This window comes from Herpailurus yagouaroundi, unplaced genomic scaffold, assembly GCF_014898765.1.
Source record: "Herpailurus yagouaroundi ecotype Mexico unplaced genomic scaffold, PumYag 308, whole genome shotgun sequence".
Lineage (NCBI taxonomy): Eukaryota > Metazoa > Chordata > Mammalia > Carnivora > Felidae > Herpailurus > Herpailurus yagouaroundi.
The window spans coordinates 2,204,698-2,223,576 of record NW_024412525.1 but is presented as its reverse complement, the minus strand read 5'-3'; the positions used below and the strand labels follow the sequence as shown (position 1 = coordinate 2,223,576).

The following is an 18,879-nucleotide window of genomic DNA, read 5'->3' as shown; positions in this document are numbered from 1 at the left end:
AGCTCAGGTCATGATCTCACAGTTCGTGGGTTCGAGCCCCACATTAGGCTCTGTGCTGACAGCTCAGAGCCTGGAGCCTGCTTCGGATTCTGTGTCTCTGTCTCTCTCTGCCCCTCCCCCACTCATGCTCTGTCTCTCAAAAATAAATAAAACATTAAAAAATTTAAAAAAGAAGAATGAAAGAGAAGATATCACTAGAGATCTTACAGCCAGTAGAAAGGACAATAAGTGAATATTACAAACAACTTTATGCTGATAAATTCAATAATCTGGATGAAACGGATAAGTTCTTTGAAAGTCATAAATAACCAAACATTCAAGATGACACTGATAGCCTGGATAGCCCTATACGCCTATTAAAGAAATTAAATTTGTGGTTAAATCCTTCCCATAGAGAAAACTCTAGGTCCGGTGGCTTTATTGGTAAGTTCTGCCAAAAACTTAAAGAAGATACTGTATCAATTCTATACAAACTTTCCCAGAAAACAGAAAAGAAGTAAGTAAGACAGATTCCAAAAACAGACCTACACATATACGGTCAATTGATTTTCAGTGAAGGTTCCGGCTAATTCAATGGGGGGAAAGGATAATCTCTTTTGAAAAATGGTGCTAGGCCAACTGGATAATGAAAAAAGAAAGAAAGCAAGTTTTGGCTATTACCTCACACCACATAGAAAACTTAACTCAAAAGGGATAGATCTAAAAGTGAGAATTAAAACCCTAAAACTTCGAGAAGAAAACAGGAGAAAATCCTTGGGGCCTTGGGTTAGGAATTATTGTTCTTCATTTACAAGTGAGGAAGCGGGCAAAGATGGGATAAGGAACTGCTGAGGCCACATAACTAGTTAGGTGGCAGAACTAGTCTCCAAACCCTAACATTCATGCTCACATGGAATGTACTTGACTGGCAAGGGCTTGGGGGCTTTGTGTGGAAATGAATGAAAATGTCCATGATCTTTCCCTTCTCCTTCACGCTCTGTCCTGGTCATAGAAGGGTGCAACTCCCTCCCAGGCACACGTGACGTCACTTGCCTTGGACGTGAGCACTGGTGTCCCCACCGTCAAAACAGACCCCTGCTTTCCACGGTCCTGGGCTGAGTTGTTCACACTGAACCGCCTGCAGTCCTTGAACCCAGCCTGTGCTTTCCCACCTCCGAGCCTGCGCTAATCACGTTCTCATCTCTGCAAGCCCACTTCCTGCTTATCTGCCGAGAAGGTTTCCACCTCCTTTAGGAAGCCCTCCTTGATGCTCTCAGCCTGCAGCTCTCCCCTCCTCTGAGCTCCTCAGGACTTTCTTGGTGCCTTTGTTAGTCTTCTCTCCCTTCCAGAAGGTAGGTGTCTTGAGGGCGGGTCCCATGTCTGAGTCACCTTTGTACCTCCCTGCACAGCACCTGCTCTGGGCCGTCAAATGGATGAAGGTATCTTGAGAAGCTATCACAAGTTGGGGCCATTTGTTTTTGTATCTCCTTGGAAGGTCAGGCCCCAGCTCCACCCTTAGGAATGTGGAAAGGGCTCTTCTTCCATCCTTGCTATGTGAGCCTTTGTTCAGAGCCAGGCAGGCCGCGGGCACTGGGTCATCCCTTCTGTGGGAACCCCCCTCTTCTCCCTATTGCTGACACTGCGGTCTGAGCTGAAGCCCTGCCCTCCCCACACTGCAGCCTAAAAAGCACTCAGGCGAACAGTTCATACAGGCTGAAGTGTTCAGCCACTGCCTCGTAGTTTCCAAGAACTTCTTTCTTTGCCCGTGGCCCCAGGTTGGCCTGCCGTGGTAGCAAGGCAAAGACGGCAAGAGAAAACCCAAGGAAAACGGCTCTTGTGGGTTTCCCTGGTGGGGGCAGGAGTGAACTACGGCTTATACAAAGTCATCTAGTCCGTCCCCCTGCCTCTGGGGGCCTCTATTGGGCTATTTGGAGTGGACAATTATTTCTCGAATCCAGAAAGCTTTCCCCGGGTCACATATTCCCACATCTCGGAAAGGAGTTTTTGACATCCACCCTCCTTCATCCCTCCGTGGGGCTTGTGCGCCTTCCTTCCTGCATCTGACTGCAGTTGGGTGTGAGGGGAGGCCAGGAAGACGGAAGCCTGGATCCGGGCAGAGGGAGTGAAGAGCAGACTATGTCAGGCCACTGGCTGGGCCTCGGAGCTGGCGCCCTGGGACAGAGTGGGGCTCAGCCTTCCCGGGGCCCCCTCCTTCCTTCTCGTCCCTGGGAACCCTGGAGTATTTCATGGGAGCCCAGGAGGCGCAGAGGCCACGCCTTGGGGACGGAGGGGCACCTTCCGGTGGGAGGTCACATAGAGGTCCTTCCCTGGAAAGGGAGGCGTCCCAGCCTGTCTGTGACACAGGGACTGTGGAGAAGGCGAGGAGGGGCCCACACAGCCCTGGATGAGAGCCAAATCCCCATGCACTTGACGGTCTCTCTCAGCACCTTCTCACGGGACCCACAGGTCACAACCTGGAGTAGGATTTTCCCCAACCCAGACTCTTTCTGGTGCCGGGGAGGGACAGGCAAAGGGCAGTCCTGGGTAACACTGGCTCCGTGACCCCTACACTATAACACCCAGGAAAGCCCTTGCTCTGCTGCTCACAGGAGTTTTGCCAAACAGAGGAGCGTGGGAGGTCTCTCTACTGTGCAGACCCAACAAGTCTTCTCCGCTTTCCTGCCCCGGGAAGCCACTGCTCACAGGCCTGGGCTGCAGAAGGAGGCCAGTCCTCACCCAATTTTTCCCTTGAGCCAGAACCCACCCGTCCTCCCAGCTGGAGCCTGGAATGAAGGCTCTGCATTGGGAACCTTTCCTCCACCACACCACCCCCAAGTTAACTTGCAAATGATAGGCTTGTATTAGCTTAATGTTTTAATGATGAAAGGCACAGAAGGCACTCCCTCCACACATACCCTGGACGCCCTGGCCCTCACCCAGGTCCTCTGACCTCCTCATTCTTCCCTCTGGTGTCCACAGCAGGCCCAGCTCTTCCTGCTCTCCCTCTAGGAACCCAGCTCGGGAAAACAAGGACTTGGCCTCCATGTTGCAGACAGGTTCTCTCTGGATTCCCCCAAAGTAGAAAAGAAAGAAGCCCACGTAATGAGGGCGGAGGAGGTTCCCTGTCATCTGTTCAGGCACTTGGCTTGGGGTTGAGAGGCTGGATGCCCCTGCTTCTTCTCTTTCTTCCCCAAGGACTCCATGCCCTTCTGGTGGAACATCCCAGGAAGGCCCTCACTCTGTCTCCCTGGGGCTCTGGGCACTACCAGTGTGCTCCATCCTTTAGGACTGGCTCTCTGGGCCAGTGTGGGCGTCAAGAGGGAAGTTTCAGGAATCTGTCACCATCTGATGGCTGTGGGGCCAGACAGGGCCATCCCAGGGCGAGGTGGGGCTAGGAGCTAGATTCTGCAAGACAAAGCACACCAGAATATTCTGGCTGGTCCCGAAGGAGCAGCTGCCACTTCCCCTCCCACCCCTCTTACATGGTGAAGGTCACACAGAACAGGGTCAGGCCCAGGGGCTCCGCCGTCAGGAGCCATGGGTTCAAATGCAGAGACACCGCGTGCTCTCCGAGCTTGGGCAAACTCCCTCCCTGGCAACCATCTCCAAACACCTTTTTGAAAACAGTCTTTTCAGGACTAGGTGTGTGCACACGCTGGGGCGCTTTGAGAGTGGCTTCCCGAGGGCCTTGGCATAAATGCCACAGAGACAAAAGACACGCTGGTTCGGGGCTGAAAGGGGCATTTTTGCCCAAAGGTTGATTCTGAAGAGTGAAAAATGTGTAGGAGTTACTTCCCGCCCCCGCCTTCTTCAAAATAGAAGATGTTTAAGTACTATTAAGGAAAAATGGTTTCTTATTAACATATATTATTTGCTTTACTGAAAAGGAGACTACTGATAAGGAAGTCAGTGGGGCTTTTTGGACTTAACGTCTGTATCTGGGCAAATTTATGAAGGTGCAACACAGAAGGCAAAAGAAGCCTCTTTAGCTCTCAGCTTGAGATATGTTGCAAGGCCATACTGGGAAGCTTGGGTGGGTGGCACATAGTCCCCTAAGCCAAGAGTTGGTTGTCAAGGATCTAAGACAATACCTCATTTTGCAGATGGGCAAATCAAGGCCCTGGATGGCAAGAGATGGCCAGCTTAGGTAACAGAGATCCTGGAGAGCCAAGGCGGTTGGAAGAACCTGGTATCCTGACCTGCAGCCCAATCACTCTTGAGGCGACAGGGTGGGCTCCCTGCTCTGACTCTCCTTCCCTTCCCCCTTGCCAGCTTGGCCTTCTGCCGGGGCGGGACGTTTACCTATGACAATGAGGGTGGCGGTGCTGACAGCCTGGCCCAGCGTGTTCTCAGCCACTGCCTTGTACTGGCCGCTGTCCTTGGGGGAGACACTGGGGATGATGAGGGAGCACACGCCCAGCACATCAGTGCTATATACTTCCGGGTTTCCTGCCAGGCTCTGGTTGTCCTTGAACCAGGTGACGCTGGGCCGGGGCCAGCCCTGCACGGCACAGCTCATGCAGCACTCACAGCCCTCAGGCAGCAGGTGGGTCCGCAGGCCCACCAGGAACCGGGGCTTCTGGCTCAGGTCAGGCTCCCGGTAGCTGGGAGCCTTCACCGTGAACCTGTCTGTGGCAGAAACCAGGGCGAGAGAGAGAGAGAGAGAGAGAGAGAGAGAGAGAGAGAGAAAGGTCAGCAAGCAAGGAAGGAAGGGCTGGCTGAGGCATGAGTCACATGGAATGCAGGCATTTCCTCGGTCCTTCTGCCACATCTTACCTGCAAATTTGGCCCCCACGGCTTGATTCACTTTTTTATCTTTTTCTTACAATACCTTTTGGATTTTTTTTTCAACTATAAGCTAATACACATTCACTGTGGACAAACCAGAATGTATAGAAAGTCAAAAAGGGAAAGAATAAAAACCATGCATAATTTCACTGCCTATCAACGACCAGGGCTAACATTTTGGTGTGGAATCTTCCAGACATTTTTTTGTGTGTGTGTTTTAGAAATATGGAATCATGCATTCGATTTCATAATCTGCTTTTTCTAGTTACTACTTTGAAGGCCCACGTTTCGTTAACTCTAAAACATACTTGGTTTTCAGAGAAACATTAACCTCTCTTTGCTGTATTGCCTGCAGCTGATTTGTGATCCCGCCCAAAGGCTTCCTGGACACGTGGACACCCACGGCCCTCTGTTCTCTCTGGACCCACCCTGAGTCAAGGACACAGAGGCCCGTAGGCTGAGCGAGGTTCGGAGGTGGTGAGGCGGGGAGTGGAGGAGGCAGGGAGGCGGGGATGAGGGCGGGGTGGCCAGAGATACACTGAGCGGAGCTCGGCCACCACTGCCCGGGTTGCCCCCCAGTGGCAGCCCGCATCCCCGAGAGCTCACCTCGCTGCCGCTGGATGCACCAGGGCTGACTGGTGTCTGAGGGCTGGCTGGCCCCCAGCTCGTTCTTGGCCACCACCCGGAAGTGGTACTCGTGGCCGGGGAGCACACCCAGGAGGGTGAAGTGGTTGGTGTGCACGTGGTCGGCCACCTGGCGCCAGGGCCCGTGCGCCGAGGAGCATGTCAGCACCTCGTAGTGCAGGGGGACATCCCCGGCCTCATCTGGAGAAGGTTCCCACTCAGCCGTCACTGTCCCAGGCACATTCTCCTGCAGGCGGATGGGCCCGGGAGCCTTCGGGCATGCTGCTCAAGAAAGCAAAGGGAGCTGAGTTCTGGGGGTACTGAGCAGGGGTCCCTAGGGCTTCTGCACAGCCCTCCCGGAGGTCCCCAAGTCTTCCGAGGTCCTGGGAGTGCAGTCTTGCCATGCAGGCAGCTAGAGCCAGAGAGAGAGCTCAGCTGGGGGTCTGCAGCTATCCCTAGAGAGTAGAAAACCTTTCCAACAAGAATTACTTGAATTCACTCTGGTTTATAAGTCAAATGACACAGGGCAGTGGAGGGGCTTCCACAAGACCAAGTTGCAGAGCCCCCATCAGTAGCCGTAGGTCACTTCTGTGTTCTAGAAGCTTCTCCAGGGTGGGTGGGGGCTATGTGGGAGTCCCAGTGGGGAGGGCAACATTTATCGTGTACAAGGACCACAGACAATCCTTCCAAGGCTCATTCAGTTGAGGTAATGATAATGACTATCTTTGCTCACTGACCCCAAATGAAGAACAACAAGTCCAGTGAAGGGCTGTGGCTTGACTGTCCCTAAGTTCCTGGGGCAGGACAACGGACCCGCACCCCGCACCCCACTCCAGACTCTCCTTCTGCCTTTTCTCCTTTCTTCAAGCTCTTAGGAATGGCTGGTGGTGTGGTCACCTTGGATTCCCTGGCATGGTAGACGAGCTGAGACTAGGCTAGATGGAGAGCTCCATGCCTTGGGGAGTGGCAAGCCAGTGTCGGCAGACCCTGCCTAGGCCTGCCTCACCTGCCACCCTGAGGGGGAAGCTGTAGGTAGCCTCCTTGCCCTCCAAGCTCCTCAGGACCACAGTGTAGAGGCCACTGTCTGAGAGGCTGGCCACAGGAATCAGGAGCTGGGTGAGGCCATCCTTGGTGAAGGTCACATTTCTTTTAGGCAAGGGCAAGCCATCCTTCAGCCAGGTCACCTCAGGCATGGGGGCAGCCTGGGAAATGAGAGGAAAGAAAAGTAAGCAGGGGAGGTTTTGTGGGGGTGATGATATTTAAGCTGGGCCTAAGGGGAGAAGAGCATTCTCGGAGGGGAAATGTCTGGGCAGAATCACAGAGGTGGGAAATGCCTCTTTAGGGAGGGGTTGGTCGAGAGGGAATGATACAGGATGGTATGGTAGGGGGCGGTGGGATAGTGAGGAAGCAGGACAGGGAGAGTAAGGCAAACCCCCAGCTCCTCGCGAGATCCTCTGGTATTGTACTCACTGGGCATCAGAGTCAAATGGGCATTCCAACAGTAATGAACCTCACGGGATTGTTCTGAGGATTGGAGAAGTTAGTAACACGTGGAAAGCATAGAGAAGAGGGCCAAGGAACACTCAGTGTTAAACACTCAGTGTGTGTTAGGTATTTTTGTCACCACTGTTGTCCTTATTATGGTCTAATTGTTAAGGACATGTAATTTAAATTTTTTTTTAATGTTTTATTTATTTTTGAGACAGAGAGAGACAGAGCATGAGCAGGGGAGGGGCAGAGAGAGAGAGAGGGAGACACAGAATCCGAAGCAGGCTCCAGGCTCCGAGTGGTCAGCACAGAGTTCGGGGCTCGAACTCACGAACCGTGAGATCATGACCTGAGCCGAAGTCGGACGCTTAACCGACTGAGCCACCCAGGTGCCCCAAGGACATGTAATTTAGAGTTATGTCTGGGTTTGAGTCTGGCTCTGCCGCCTATGAGTTCCCACACAGATGATGTTGGTGACAATGATGATTCTTTCTAAAGGCTTTTAAAATTTAATTAGAGAGAGAGAGAGAGTGCAAGTGGGAGAGGGAGAGAGAAGGGGGGAGGGGCCAGGGGAGACAGAGAGAGAGAGAGAGAGAGAGAGAGAGAGAGAGAATCCCAAGTAGGCTCCACACTAACAGTGTGGAGCCCAATGTGGGGCTAGAATGCATGAACCAAAAGATCATGACCTGAGTCGATATTGGATGCTTAACCGACTGAGCCAGCCAGGTGCCCCGACAATGATGATCTTAATAGTAATCATCATCATCATCATAATTACTGATGGATAACACACACTGGGCACTTGCTATATGCCAGGTACTGCACATGCTTTCCATGTATTAATTCCTTGAATCCTCAGAAAAATCCTTTGAGATAAGTTACTATTATCCCCATTTGACAGATGAGGAATTTGGAACACAGAGAGGTTAAGATATTTGTCCAAAGTCAAACGGCTAGTGAGTAATGATGCTAGAACCTGACCCCAGGCAATCTGAGCTTCCAGCCACCACACATTACTGCTACATTACACATACAGAGACAGGTGGTGTTGGTTGGGGATCATCCCGAGTCAAATGCAGGTCATGTGCTTGTACAATACTCATTCTAAGGTCAAAAGGGATTATCCATCCTGCAGGCCCCTGAATTCCCAGGCTAAGTAAGGAGAGGTGGAGGAAAGTGGGCACCATAGCTTAGAGGTGCAGTGACAGAAGCTACCACTAGGGGGACTTGTAGACAAGAGCAGAGTGGCCACCCAGTGGCCAGGTGAGGGGCCGTGCCTTCAGGGAGGACCCTCTTCCTTCCTCACTTCTGGCCTGATTTCCAGCACAAGCCCTGACCACTGGCTGGGGACCAAAAAGGAGAGCGGTGGGGAAGATCCACAGGGCTGAATCCGGCTCTTTTGGCTGCTCTGGGCTCCCTTCTTCCCCACTCCCCATTAGATATACTCACTTCAAAGGAAACAGGCACACGAATGGTGTCCCCAGCTCTGACCATCAGCAGGTCCTCTGTGCTGGAATCCATGAGGAACTTGGGACAGACTGGAACACACAATATGGCTCGTCACCTCCCTCCACACTTGGGCCCCAGCTCCAGGTCTCCAACAAGGCGGAGCTGGAGGGGGAAGTCTGGGCCCGACTAATTGGTGCAGAGATCCATGGTGGCAGGGGAGGCTCTGGAGGAAATGGATAGGGAGCTGGGAGGAGGATCCCGGGGGCAGGGGGAGCCGCAGGAGGTGGTGGGGAGCTGAGAAAGGGAAGCCATCGGGGAAAGGGTGAGGGTTAGGCCGGAACAGAGGGCGACAGTGAAAAGGTAATACAACTCTTATTTTGCAGAGGAGATAGATGAACACTGACTGAGCTAGGAAGTGACAGGCTTGGGACCACACCAAGCCAGAGGCGGAACCAGGACAAGGTTCCAGGATTCTGGATTCTGGGTACATGTGCTATTCATTGTACTTGTCTTCCTTATGGTTACTATGACAAGTAGGGCCTGCTGGGATGGCCCAGGTCAGCTTGGGTCAAAGACGAGTCAGCTGTTTCCAGGGGTTAAATCCAAAGGAAAAGATCCACATTTGGGTAACAGGGAGCTGTGTGTCTTCTACTCTGAGCACGAACTGTGGGTGCTTAGTAGCACTTGAGTAGCACTTATGCCTTCTCAGGTCATGCTTGGGAAGCAGCAAAGAATCCTGGAGAGAGCCTGGACTTTGGAGTCAGAGTCACCTGGTTTAAATCCTGGCCATGCCACATACCAGTGGTATGACCCAGGGCCAAGGGCCTCTGACCTCAGGTTCCCTATCTGTAAATTGGGGGCAAAAATATGAACCCTGTAGGATTTTTATGAGTTAGTGAGAAAACATTTCTGGACGGGCCTGTCTGGTCCAGTGCCGGGCTCATAATAGGTGCTTGATAAATGGCCCTTCATGAAACTGGGGAAGGGGATCCTGGCTCGGCAAGTGCACGGACGCTGCTCAGAGGCCCTCTCAGGAAGGGGGCACAGGAAGAGCAAGGAGGTGGTACTCACCGGTAACAGGCATGGCTTGCACTAATGCATCCAGGGCAGTGGGCTGGCCGTGGCCCCCGTCATTAACTGCTGTCACCCTCATGAAGTAGCCCTCTTGGGGCCGAAGCCCTTTGACTGTGAAGGTGGTGACCGGCACGGTGCCCGTATGGCATGGGCTCCATTGCAGACTGTCTGAGCCACGCAGCTCCACCACATATCCCTGGGCTTTGTCCCCATCCTGAGCATCCGGCTGGGCCCAGCTCAAGGTGATGCTGGTGTTCGACGTATCTGTGACTTGGAGGTCCCTCACGGGCCCTGGGGGTCCTGGCCAGGTACCACGGGAATGTCAGGAACGGCATCACCCTCTCTTGAGGGAGGCCACTCAGTGTGGATATTCATTAGTTTTCATGGGGGAGGCTGGGTATCTCTTTCACTTAAGGCTTCTGCCCCTAGACTTCCCTAGAGCAGGTACCTGGAACCACACCCTTACTCTATCCTATACTCTGCCTCAGCTACGCACCACAGATCCCAGGTCACCTGCTCCAGAAAGCTTTCCCCACCTCAGTCCACTCATTCAGCCACCTGCCAACCCACTTCCCCTAACTGCCCTTCTGTATTTCCTGGAATGGGGTATTCTCGTTGATGACCTCTTGGGCTCCAAGATCCCCGAAGGCTAGAATTCTATCTTTTGGTTTTGAGCTCTAAGTTAGTCAAGACCGCCTTTTGGGCACTCAGTCCATACTTACTCTTCACCTGTTAAATGGGAAGGATAATAACAGGCCCTACGCACCCACAGGAGTTGTGATGTGTGTAAAGAAAGGGCTCTGTGAATTGCACAGCAGTCTCTCAGGCCTGGTTGCCCACTGGAATCATGTAGGGGGAGCCTTACAAACACTGATGCCTAGATCCCACCCCCAGAAACGTGCATTTCATTAGTCTGGGGTGCAGCCCAGGCAGCAGGATTTTTAAGAGCTGTCCACGTGTTTCTAAATCTGGGCTAGGGCAGTGCTTGTCAAACTTGAATTTGTTTACAAACTGCCTGGGGATTTGGTTAAGACTACAGATCCTAATTCGGCAGCCTGGGTGAGGGCTGAGATTCTGCATTCCTAGCCAGTCCCCAGGTAATGCTGCTGGTCCATGGACCATGCTTAGTAGCAAGTAGTCCCAGGTAGCAAGTCCCAGGTAGGGACTGGGGTGGCTAATGTGGGGCGCTGCTTATGCTGCTTGCTGTCTCCATTCCCTATTAGCGATGAGAGAGGGAGAGAGATTGATAAACTAGGACGGGGTTGGTCCACTTGCAAGGGATAAAATCTTCCCCCTCTCATCCCCTCCACTCCACACTCTGCCCTTTCTAGGACTAAAACTTAGATGCCACTGGGTCCATTCAACTTGTACAACGTTCTGTTCCTGCTGGGTTCGTTTCAACAGACCTGACACCTACCGTGTGTGCCCTGTGGGGATACAAAAGGACTCTCAAGGTGTGGACCACCTGGCCAACACAGGAGGTGCCAGAAATGTGCCGCTCCCTCCATGGCTTGTCATTAGCAGACTCATAAGGGGATAAGAGGCTCATAAGAGGTATACAGAGGAGCGTCTTCCAAGTTGTATGTCTTGGGGTGAGGTTTTGGATAGGTGTTTTGTGGAAAAGGTATTCTCTCCTCAAATTTGGGAAATCTGGCTCAAACTAGAACAGGACTCTTTCCTGTAGGACTTGGAAATATCAGAGGCTAGATGTTATAAATATCTGTTGTGGTGGTGGTGGTGGTGGTGGTGGTGGTGGTTGTTATGAACATCTTTGATCACAGAACTTTTTGGCTGTCTGTGTTGTTCTCAACATCATGATGCTCTGACATCTCTCTGTGCATGGAGGTCTGAAATCACAGACAGGGAAATGCTGTTCGAGGCTGAATGTTTCTCAAGGGCAGAGACCAGGATTTATTTACCTAGTTGCGGGCACAGTGTTAGCCACCTTGAAGGGCAAATATCTGCTGTATGGAGAGTCAATGGTGAGGTTCCACTGTGACCTCCCACCTGCCCCACAGAGATGACGACCCTTCACTGGGGTGGGCGGACAGTTATAGGACTGGAATGAGTCCTTGAGAGCTGACCTGCTCAGAACCTGAAGAGTGAGCAAAGTGATCTTAGGAAGGGCTTCTTCTAATCCCCACTGCCTGGCCCCTGGGCCTGTCTGATCTCAACTTGGGGGCTTATGTCTCCCCCAGGCCCCTAAAATATGCCTCACCCCAGAGGCCTTCCGACCTTTGTCTTCCAGCCTTCCTGACCATTTCCTTCAGGACTGGCCCTGACCTACGTCCCCAGTCCTGTCCCGCGGGCTTCAGAGCTGTCCCCTGCGCCTCACCACCACCACCCCCAACCTGGGTTGGTGCTCTACTTACTCATGGGGTCCCGAGCAAAGACAGCATCTGATGGGGGTCCAGGCTCTCCGGGGCCAGAGGGAGCCACAGCCGTGACCCGGAACTGATATTGACAGCCCTGCCGCATGTCCACCACAGTCCACTTCCTGCCTGTGAGAAGCCAACCCCACGTTAGTCCCACCATGACAGGACCAGGTGATGGGGACACAGATGGCGCCACCAAGCTCTGGAAAAGACCAAACCTAGGGTGCTAACACCTTCCTCCTCTCCAGGCAGCCAGCTACCGGTGACTCGGTTCTCTCCAAGGTGAAACAACACTGCTCAGGATGTCAGAGGCCCTAATCCTTGTCTGGTTCTGTCACTAACCTGCTGGTGGTCTCGGACAAGTGCCTTAATCTCTCTGGTTCTCTCTGCTTTACAGAGTTATAAGAGTTGTTATAAATATATATATTTATAAATAAGACAGAATGACTAAATAGGGAAGTTGGAAGAGTGCCCTTAGTTCCAAACCCTTTTTCCAGAGATGAGGAAACTGAGGCCCTGAGAGGCCTCTGCTCCTAAGTGGCACAGCCCTGGCTAGAAACCTGGTCTCCTGACAACCCGCCTCGAACCTGGTCTTTCTCCTGCAAACTTGGCTTGGACTTTTCTGAGTTCTTTCCGATCTCAGAAAGCAGTTTCTTGGAAACCGTAGGGAAGTTAATGGGATAGGGGACACTTCTCCCCATCTTATGGATGAGGAAGGTAAGATCTAGAGAAAAGAGTGCATTGCCCGAGGTCCAGGACCGAAGGAAAGGGGTTAGTGCTAGCAGCTCCATCTCTGGCTTCCATCCTGAGACTTCTGGAACCCTCTCCAGGGTTTCCTAACCTTGGCACTATTGGCATTTGTAGCCAAATAGTTCTTTGGGGGCGTGGGGATGGGGAGAGGGGCGTGGCCCTGTGTATTGTAGGATGTTTAGCAGCGTCTCTGGCCTCTACCCCCCACCTTCCCACACTTCAGTTATGACAACCCCAAATTGCCAGACAATTGCCAAATGCCGGCAGGGGGCGAGACCACCCCAAGTGAGACCCACTGTACTAACGGGATCGGGCACGATGGTGCCACAGGACCCTGGAGCCCGGAGGTCACGTAGGGAAGCTTTGGGCCAGGATAACTCAGAGCGCCCGTTCTGGCCCACTCACCAGGCACGGGCTGCGCATTTACTGCTGTCCAGGTGTTACTCCCCTTCTTGCGCTTCTCGATCAGGTAGCCCAGGATGTGGGCACTGCCGGGGCCCCTAGGTGCCGTCCATGTCAGTGTGATGCCCTGGCTGGAGGCCGACTGGATGGCTGGGGTGGAAGGGGGCCCGGGAAGAGCTGGGGGCAGAGAAGGTGCAGATCAGCCCAGCGGCTGAGGAAAGGTGCCAGCTCACAGTGAGGTTCTGGGGGCCACACTCTGCTCTTTCCTAGGGAGCATCAGGGGGCTGAGCCAGCCTGCCCTAGGACACTGTTCTGGCTGTGGCCTGGGAGCCTAGAGGCTGCCCTGAGGCCCCTCAGCTTCAAGTTCCCTCCAGATGGAGGGCATCTGCTGGAGAATGGTGCTTGCCCCACCCATGCTCCTGAGAACGCGGGCTCTGCTTGTCCACCCCTACTCCCAGAGAGCCAGGGCCACGAGAAGACCCCATAAATCTTGCTTCCTGGTCGCCCGCCAGATCCCCAAGGAAGCTGACGTAAGGAGTCTCCACAGTGCTCTAGAAGGGCCCCAAGACCCCCGGTGTCCCTCAGTGTCTGGGGCAGCCCCGCCTACTCTCTGGGCACAGCGGAGAGCCCGGGAGTGTTAGAGCCCTCTTACCCTCGGGAGCCACCAGCACCTCTGTGGACTCCAGGGCCTCCCCGGGCCCCTCAGAGGTCACAGCCCGCACTCGGAAGGTGTATTTCTTGCCCTGCTCCACGTGGGTATCGGTGAAGGTGGTGGTGCCTGCGGGGGGCTCGCCCACCTTCAGCCAAGTGCTTCTGCCGGCCTGCCGCCTCTCCACCACGTAGTGCTCCAAGGCCCGGCCCCCGTCGTCCTGGGGGGGCCTCCAGTGGAGGCAGACACCAGCCCCCTGGCAGTCCTGTGCCTCCAGGGGACCTTGTGGGGGCTGGGGCTTGTCTGGGGTCCCACCGAGAGGAGCAGGAAGAGAAAGGGGGGTCAAAGGAGCTGGAGGGGAGTGGCGCTAGACTGCCCCCCTCATCAGCGGATAAGCCTGCAGTGGGGTAGAATGTCCAGAGGGCCTTGGGCATTACCTGGAGGTGTCCCCGGTCTCCACCCCCAACACACACACACAGACCCACAGGGGTGACGTGGAACGTGCCACCGTGGCTGCCCCTGCTCCGCGCTAACTTGCTGCCACCACTCAAGGCCCGGTGCGTTAGCTCCCAGGGCCGGGCGCATTCTCCCGGAGAAGCACAACCAGAGGGAGCCCAGCCCTGTATTTATCTAAACTGCTTCTTCCTGACCAGTCTGAGAGGGGGAGAAAGGACAAGGTGGAGAAGGTCTGGATCTTAAACAGCATGCAAATGAGGATCTGAGCCCGGGGAACCGCACTCTGGGCCTGCTCCTCCTGGCAGGGAGGTTCCACAAGCCCAGGACCCTCAGGCCTTGGCTGGGGAGAAGGCTGGGGCTGGCACCTATAACTTGCAGGGTGAGCTCGGCCTGGACGGAGCCTCCCTCGCTCCTCAGCGTCACGCTGTACTGGCCACGGTCCTTCCTGCCAGCGCTAGGGAGGCACAGCCGAGTGAAGCCGTCCCCCAGGGCCACCTGGACCCCCCGGCTGCTGCCGCTGCCCACCAGCTCAGCTCCGTCCTTCTTCCAGGCAGCCTGAACTGGGAGGTGGCTCTGGAAGGGGATCTTCACTGTCACCGGCTTCCCAGCCTTGACCACCAGGGGCTCTCTCAGTTTCTCTGTCACATCTGGAGCGATGACGGGGCGATCTAGAGACACAACGGGGCAAGGGCGTCAAACGGCAGCCTGCGCACCGCGCACCTGGGGGGTGGGGACACAAGGACCTGGAGAAGGAAATGTGGCCGAGAGTAAAGACCCCTCCCCAAGAGGACTAACAAGGGGATGAATGGGCTTCATCTGCTGCAGGAGGGACTAGGATTAGACCTCTCTTCCTGACAGAGGGTAGGGAGAGTGTGGGTCGGCTTTTTAAAATCACCTTCTCAGACTGAGGATGAGATTCGTCACTGGCTGCAGACTAGCACACAGTCAGGTGTCTAAAGGGGGAGCATACCACCTGGTGCAAAGGGGCTGCTGAGCAGGGCAGAGCGGAGCCTCACCGTGGACACTCAGGGTGGCCTCGCTCCGCTGGTTGCCGGCTACAAAGGTGTACCTCCCAGCCTGGGGCCCCTGCACGTGGGCAATGAGGAGCCTGTGCACGAGACCATCTTGCTCAAAAGTGACTCCATCTTGGGCGCTGAGCTGGAAACAAGGGCCACAGAAGAGCCTGTCATCCCCACCCCTGCCCAGCTCCTCCAGGCCGCCCCCCCCCCCCGCCCCGGGGTAAGCAGAGGCCCCCTCCCACAAACTGGCTGGAAAAGCACGGGGGCAGGCCGTACCTTGACTCCATCTTTAAACCAGGCACCGGGGCCCAGGTCACGGGTGAGGGTACAGGAGAGGACAGCGGCCTCTCCCTGCTGTACTTCCAGGTCAGCCAGGCTCTTGGAGAAGTAGCTCATGGGGCCTGGAGATACACAGAGGGAGTTTGGGGGGGGGCTAGCCACCCAAGGATTCCCCCCAAGGCCCAGCCTCCCAGACCATGGCCTACACTGTGCCCTGGGAGGCCACCACATCCTGCCAGCTGGGCTCAGCAAAGCCAAACCTTCCATTTCTTCTCCGCAGGACCTAGGCTTGTATGGGAGACCTGGGATGCAAGGTAGATGAGGGGCCCCTTGAGTTACATGGGTGGGAAGTCTGAGGTCTGAGTGGCTCACACAGAGCATTTCAACAGCTCTAGTTCTTTGGACATAGGATGTTAAGACAGAGACCCAGAGACCTCGGGGCCCCACGCAGCCTGGATCCCACCTGCACAAGGAAGAAGAGGCCGCTTCCTAGATGGGAAGAGATCCTTAAAAATGGGGGCAGGGGCGCCAGCAGGGACAAACTCCTGGGGCTGGAGACAGAATTGAGACCGACCTAGTCATTCCAGTTGCCCTTGGCTCTACCCCACTGGAGCCATTCCCCTGAGAAATACTTACCTTGGGCCTCCTTGGAGAAAGCGTCAGTGCCACGCTTGGATCTGGATCTGGTACTCGGGGTGGCATCACTCCCCTGGCCATAGATGTCTGACCTGCCGTCCTTGCCACCTCTCCTGCTGCCAAGATGACTCGGGGGCTCCTGGCTCCAGTCTTCGTGCAGAGTCACCCCTCCGCTCCCTCTGCTGTCTCCTCCCAGTGGCTGCCCCAAGCCTCTGCCCTCCTCTGCTCCCCTTCCCTTTGCTGTTCCAGCCTCCACCCCTGACTGTCTCAGGGACCTGCTTCTGAGCTGGCCAGGCCTTCTGTCTGACCCGCCACACTCTTCTGCTCCCCATCCCTCATATTCCTTTTGGGCACCTGGACCCTGGGCCTTGTCATTCTCAGCCTCCAGGGACCCTCTTTCTCCTCTATGTCCTTTGTCTAGCTGAAAGCCCATGCCCTGGATGCCCCCTGATCTGTCTACAGAGTCTTTTCTGCCAAAGGGCCCATCTAGGCTATTCCAGGCTCCCTGAGGCCCTAAATCCCCAGGTTTTTGGGTGAAGCCATTCTCCCTATAAGTGGAATTCTCTTCCTCCAGGACACCTGAGTCCCCCGGGCCAATAGACCTGCCCCTTCCAGGACCTGACCCTTTGCTATCCAGGAACCATGGGCCTTGACGCCCACCAGCTCCTTCTTGGCCTGGAGCACCCTTCCTGCTCCTGGAGCCATCATGGGTCCCACTGAAAGTGGGATCTTTCTCCTGCAGAGATCTGGAAGCTCTGGAACCTGGGGACTGATTCCCAGCACCTGTGCTACCTTGGCCAAATCCCTGGTCTTCCCTGTCTAGGGCCCCAGTGTGGCTTACACCTTGTCCATCAGCAGAACCTGATGCTGATTTATTCCTTTCCCCAGGCATCCGGTTGCTGTCTAGAACCTGGCCTGTACCCACTGAACTCCTCCATGCAGCTCCCATCCTGCTGCCTTCCACCTGTGAGTCCCCACCTCCTCGAGGTGCAAATCCCCCAAGGCCAGCTGCTCTACCCCTGTCTGGTGTTCCTGGGCCTGCTTTCCAGAAGTCCTGCTCATGTCCACATTCCAGAGCAGCCACATCTGCCCACGTCTCACCCTCCATTGCGCCCTGACCATCAGGAAACCCAGAAGCCCCCATACCCCCTGCTTGATCTGCAGACCCACCCTCCCTACTGGGAGGCTCTCTGCCCCCAGGAGACCCTGGGATCCCAGTAGCATCTTGCCACTCTCTGACACCTGGTTTTCCCATAGAGCCCACAGCCCCCGGTGCCTCAGGGACCCCTGAGGTTCCAGAGCCCCTGAGACCCTTCTTGGAGTCCTGCCCATCTGAAAGACTCTGTGACCCTCCTTGAATCCCCAACACCCCTGCGCCCGAAGGGTCGTCCCCGCATGCTGCACCATCTGTAGTTGCTGGCACCCCAGTCGTCCTAGAGCCCAGTCCTGGATGTGCCCCTTTCAAAAGCCTCCTTCCTCTGCCCCTCTCTGAGCCATCTTTGGAGTTTGTGACACCATCAGCCCCTTCTGATGCTGTCCAGTATCTTGACCCTTGCTCTATGGCTTCTTGGTCTCTGGGTGCACCCTCATACCCTACTCCAGCCTGTGTGCCTGTTACTCTGAAACTCCCTGAACCATCTCTGTAGCCCACCTCACCTTCTGACCCCATTTTTTCAGATACCCCTGAGCCTCCCCTATAATCTGCCTCATTTCCTGACCCCAGTCCCTCAGTACCCCCCAAATCACCCCTATGGCCTGCTTCACCCCCTGACCAGATTCTGCCAGAACCTCCCAAGCCATCTTTATAACCTGCCTCATCTCCTAACCCGATTCTCCCAGAACCCCCCAGACCATCCCTATAATCTGCCTCACCCCCTGATTTGATTCTCCCAGAAACCCCCAAACCATCCTTATAACCGGTCTCATCTCCTAACCCCATTCTCCCAGAACCCCCCAAGCCATCCCCATAGCCTGCCTTACTCCCTGACCCCATTCTCCCAGAACCCCCAAAGCTGTCCCCATAGCTTGCCTTACCCCCTGACCCCATTCTCCCAGAATCCTCCAAGCCATCCCCATAGCCTGCCTTACCCCCTGACCCCATTCTCCCAGAACCCTCCAAGCCATCCCCATAGCCTGCCTTACCCACTGACCCCATTTTCCCAGAATCCTCCAAGCCATCCCCATAGTCTGCTTTACCGCCTGACCCCATTCTACCAGAACCCCCCAAGCCATCCCCATAGCCTGCCTTACCGCCTGACCCCATTCTCCCAGAATCCTCCAAGCCATCCCCATAGCCTGCCTTACCCCTTGACCCCATTCCCCCAGAATCCTCCAAGCCATCATCATAACCTGACCCGATTCTCCCAGAACCCTCCAAGCCACCCTTATAACCTGCCCCACCCCCCATCCTCATTCTCCCAGAACCCCCCAAGTCATCCCCATAACCTGCCTCACCCTCTGACCCCATTCTTCCAGAACCCCCCAGACCATTCCTATAACCTATTTCACCCTCTGACCCAATTCTCCCAGAACCCCCCAAACCATCCTTATAACCTTCCCCACCCCCCATTCCCATTCTCCCAGAACCCTCCAAGCCATCCCCATAACCTGTATCACCCTGTGACCCCATTCTCCCAGAACTCCTCAAACCATCCTTATAACCTGCCTCACTCCCCATCCTCATTCTCCCAGGATCCCTGAAGCCATCCCCATAACCTGCCTCACCCCCTGACCCCATTTTCCCAGAACCTCCCAGACCATCTCTATAACCTATCTCACCCCCTGATCTGATTTTCCCAGAACCCCCTAAACCATCCTTATAACCTGCCCCACCCTCCATCCCCATTCTCTCAGAACTCCCCAAGCCATCCCCATAACCTGCCTCACCCCCTGACCCCATTTTCCCAGAACC

General features: G+C 54.9%; 1 protein-coding gene across 2 annotated transcripts in view; it reads right to left on the bottom strand.

Moving 5' to 3' along the window:
* Positions 1–2,832: 2,832 nt before the first annotated feature.
* The window catches only part of IGFN1 (immunoglobulin like and fibronectin type III domain containing 1), a 31,672-nt gene continuing 15,625 nt past the window's right edge, over positions 2,833–18,879 (bottom strand). The window contains exons 13-25 of one of the 2 annotated variants that reach the window (XM_040462016.1): positions 15,969–16,086; positions 15,330–15,454; positions 15,051–15,192; positions 14,400–14,702; positions 13,582–13,881; positions 12,933–13,106; positions 11,775–11,903; positions 9,400–9,702; positions 8,329–8,417; positions 6,398–6,593; positions 5,374–5,673; positions 4,282–4,608; positions 2,833–3,384 (exon numbers count right to left, since the gene is read on the bottom strand). In XM_040462016.1, the coding sequence (XP_040317950.1) occupies positions 3,371–3,384; positions 4,282–4,608; positions 5,374–5,673; positions 6,398–6,593; positions 8,329–8,417; positions 9,400–9,702; positions 11,775–11,903; positions 12,933–13,106; positions 13,582–13,881; positions 14,400–14,702; positions 15,051–15,192; positions 15,330–15,454; positions 15,969–16,086 (2,520 nt within the window). In that variant the 3' untranslated portion in view covers positions 2,833–3,370. Of the gene's footprint in view, positions 3,385–4,281; positions 4,609–5,373; positions 5,674–6,397; positions 6,594–8,328; positions 8,418–9,399; positions 9,703–9,724; positions 11,498–11,774; positions 11,904–12,932; positions 13,107–13,581; positions 13,882–14,399; positions 14,703–15,050; positions 15,193–15,329; positions 15,455–15,968; positions 17,920–18,879 lie in introns of those variants that run through there. The other variant, XM_040462015.1, reaches the window with a different exon arrangement.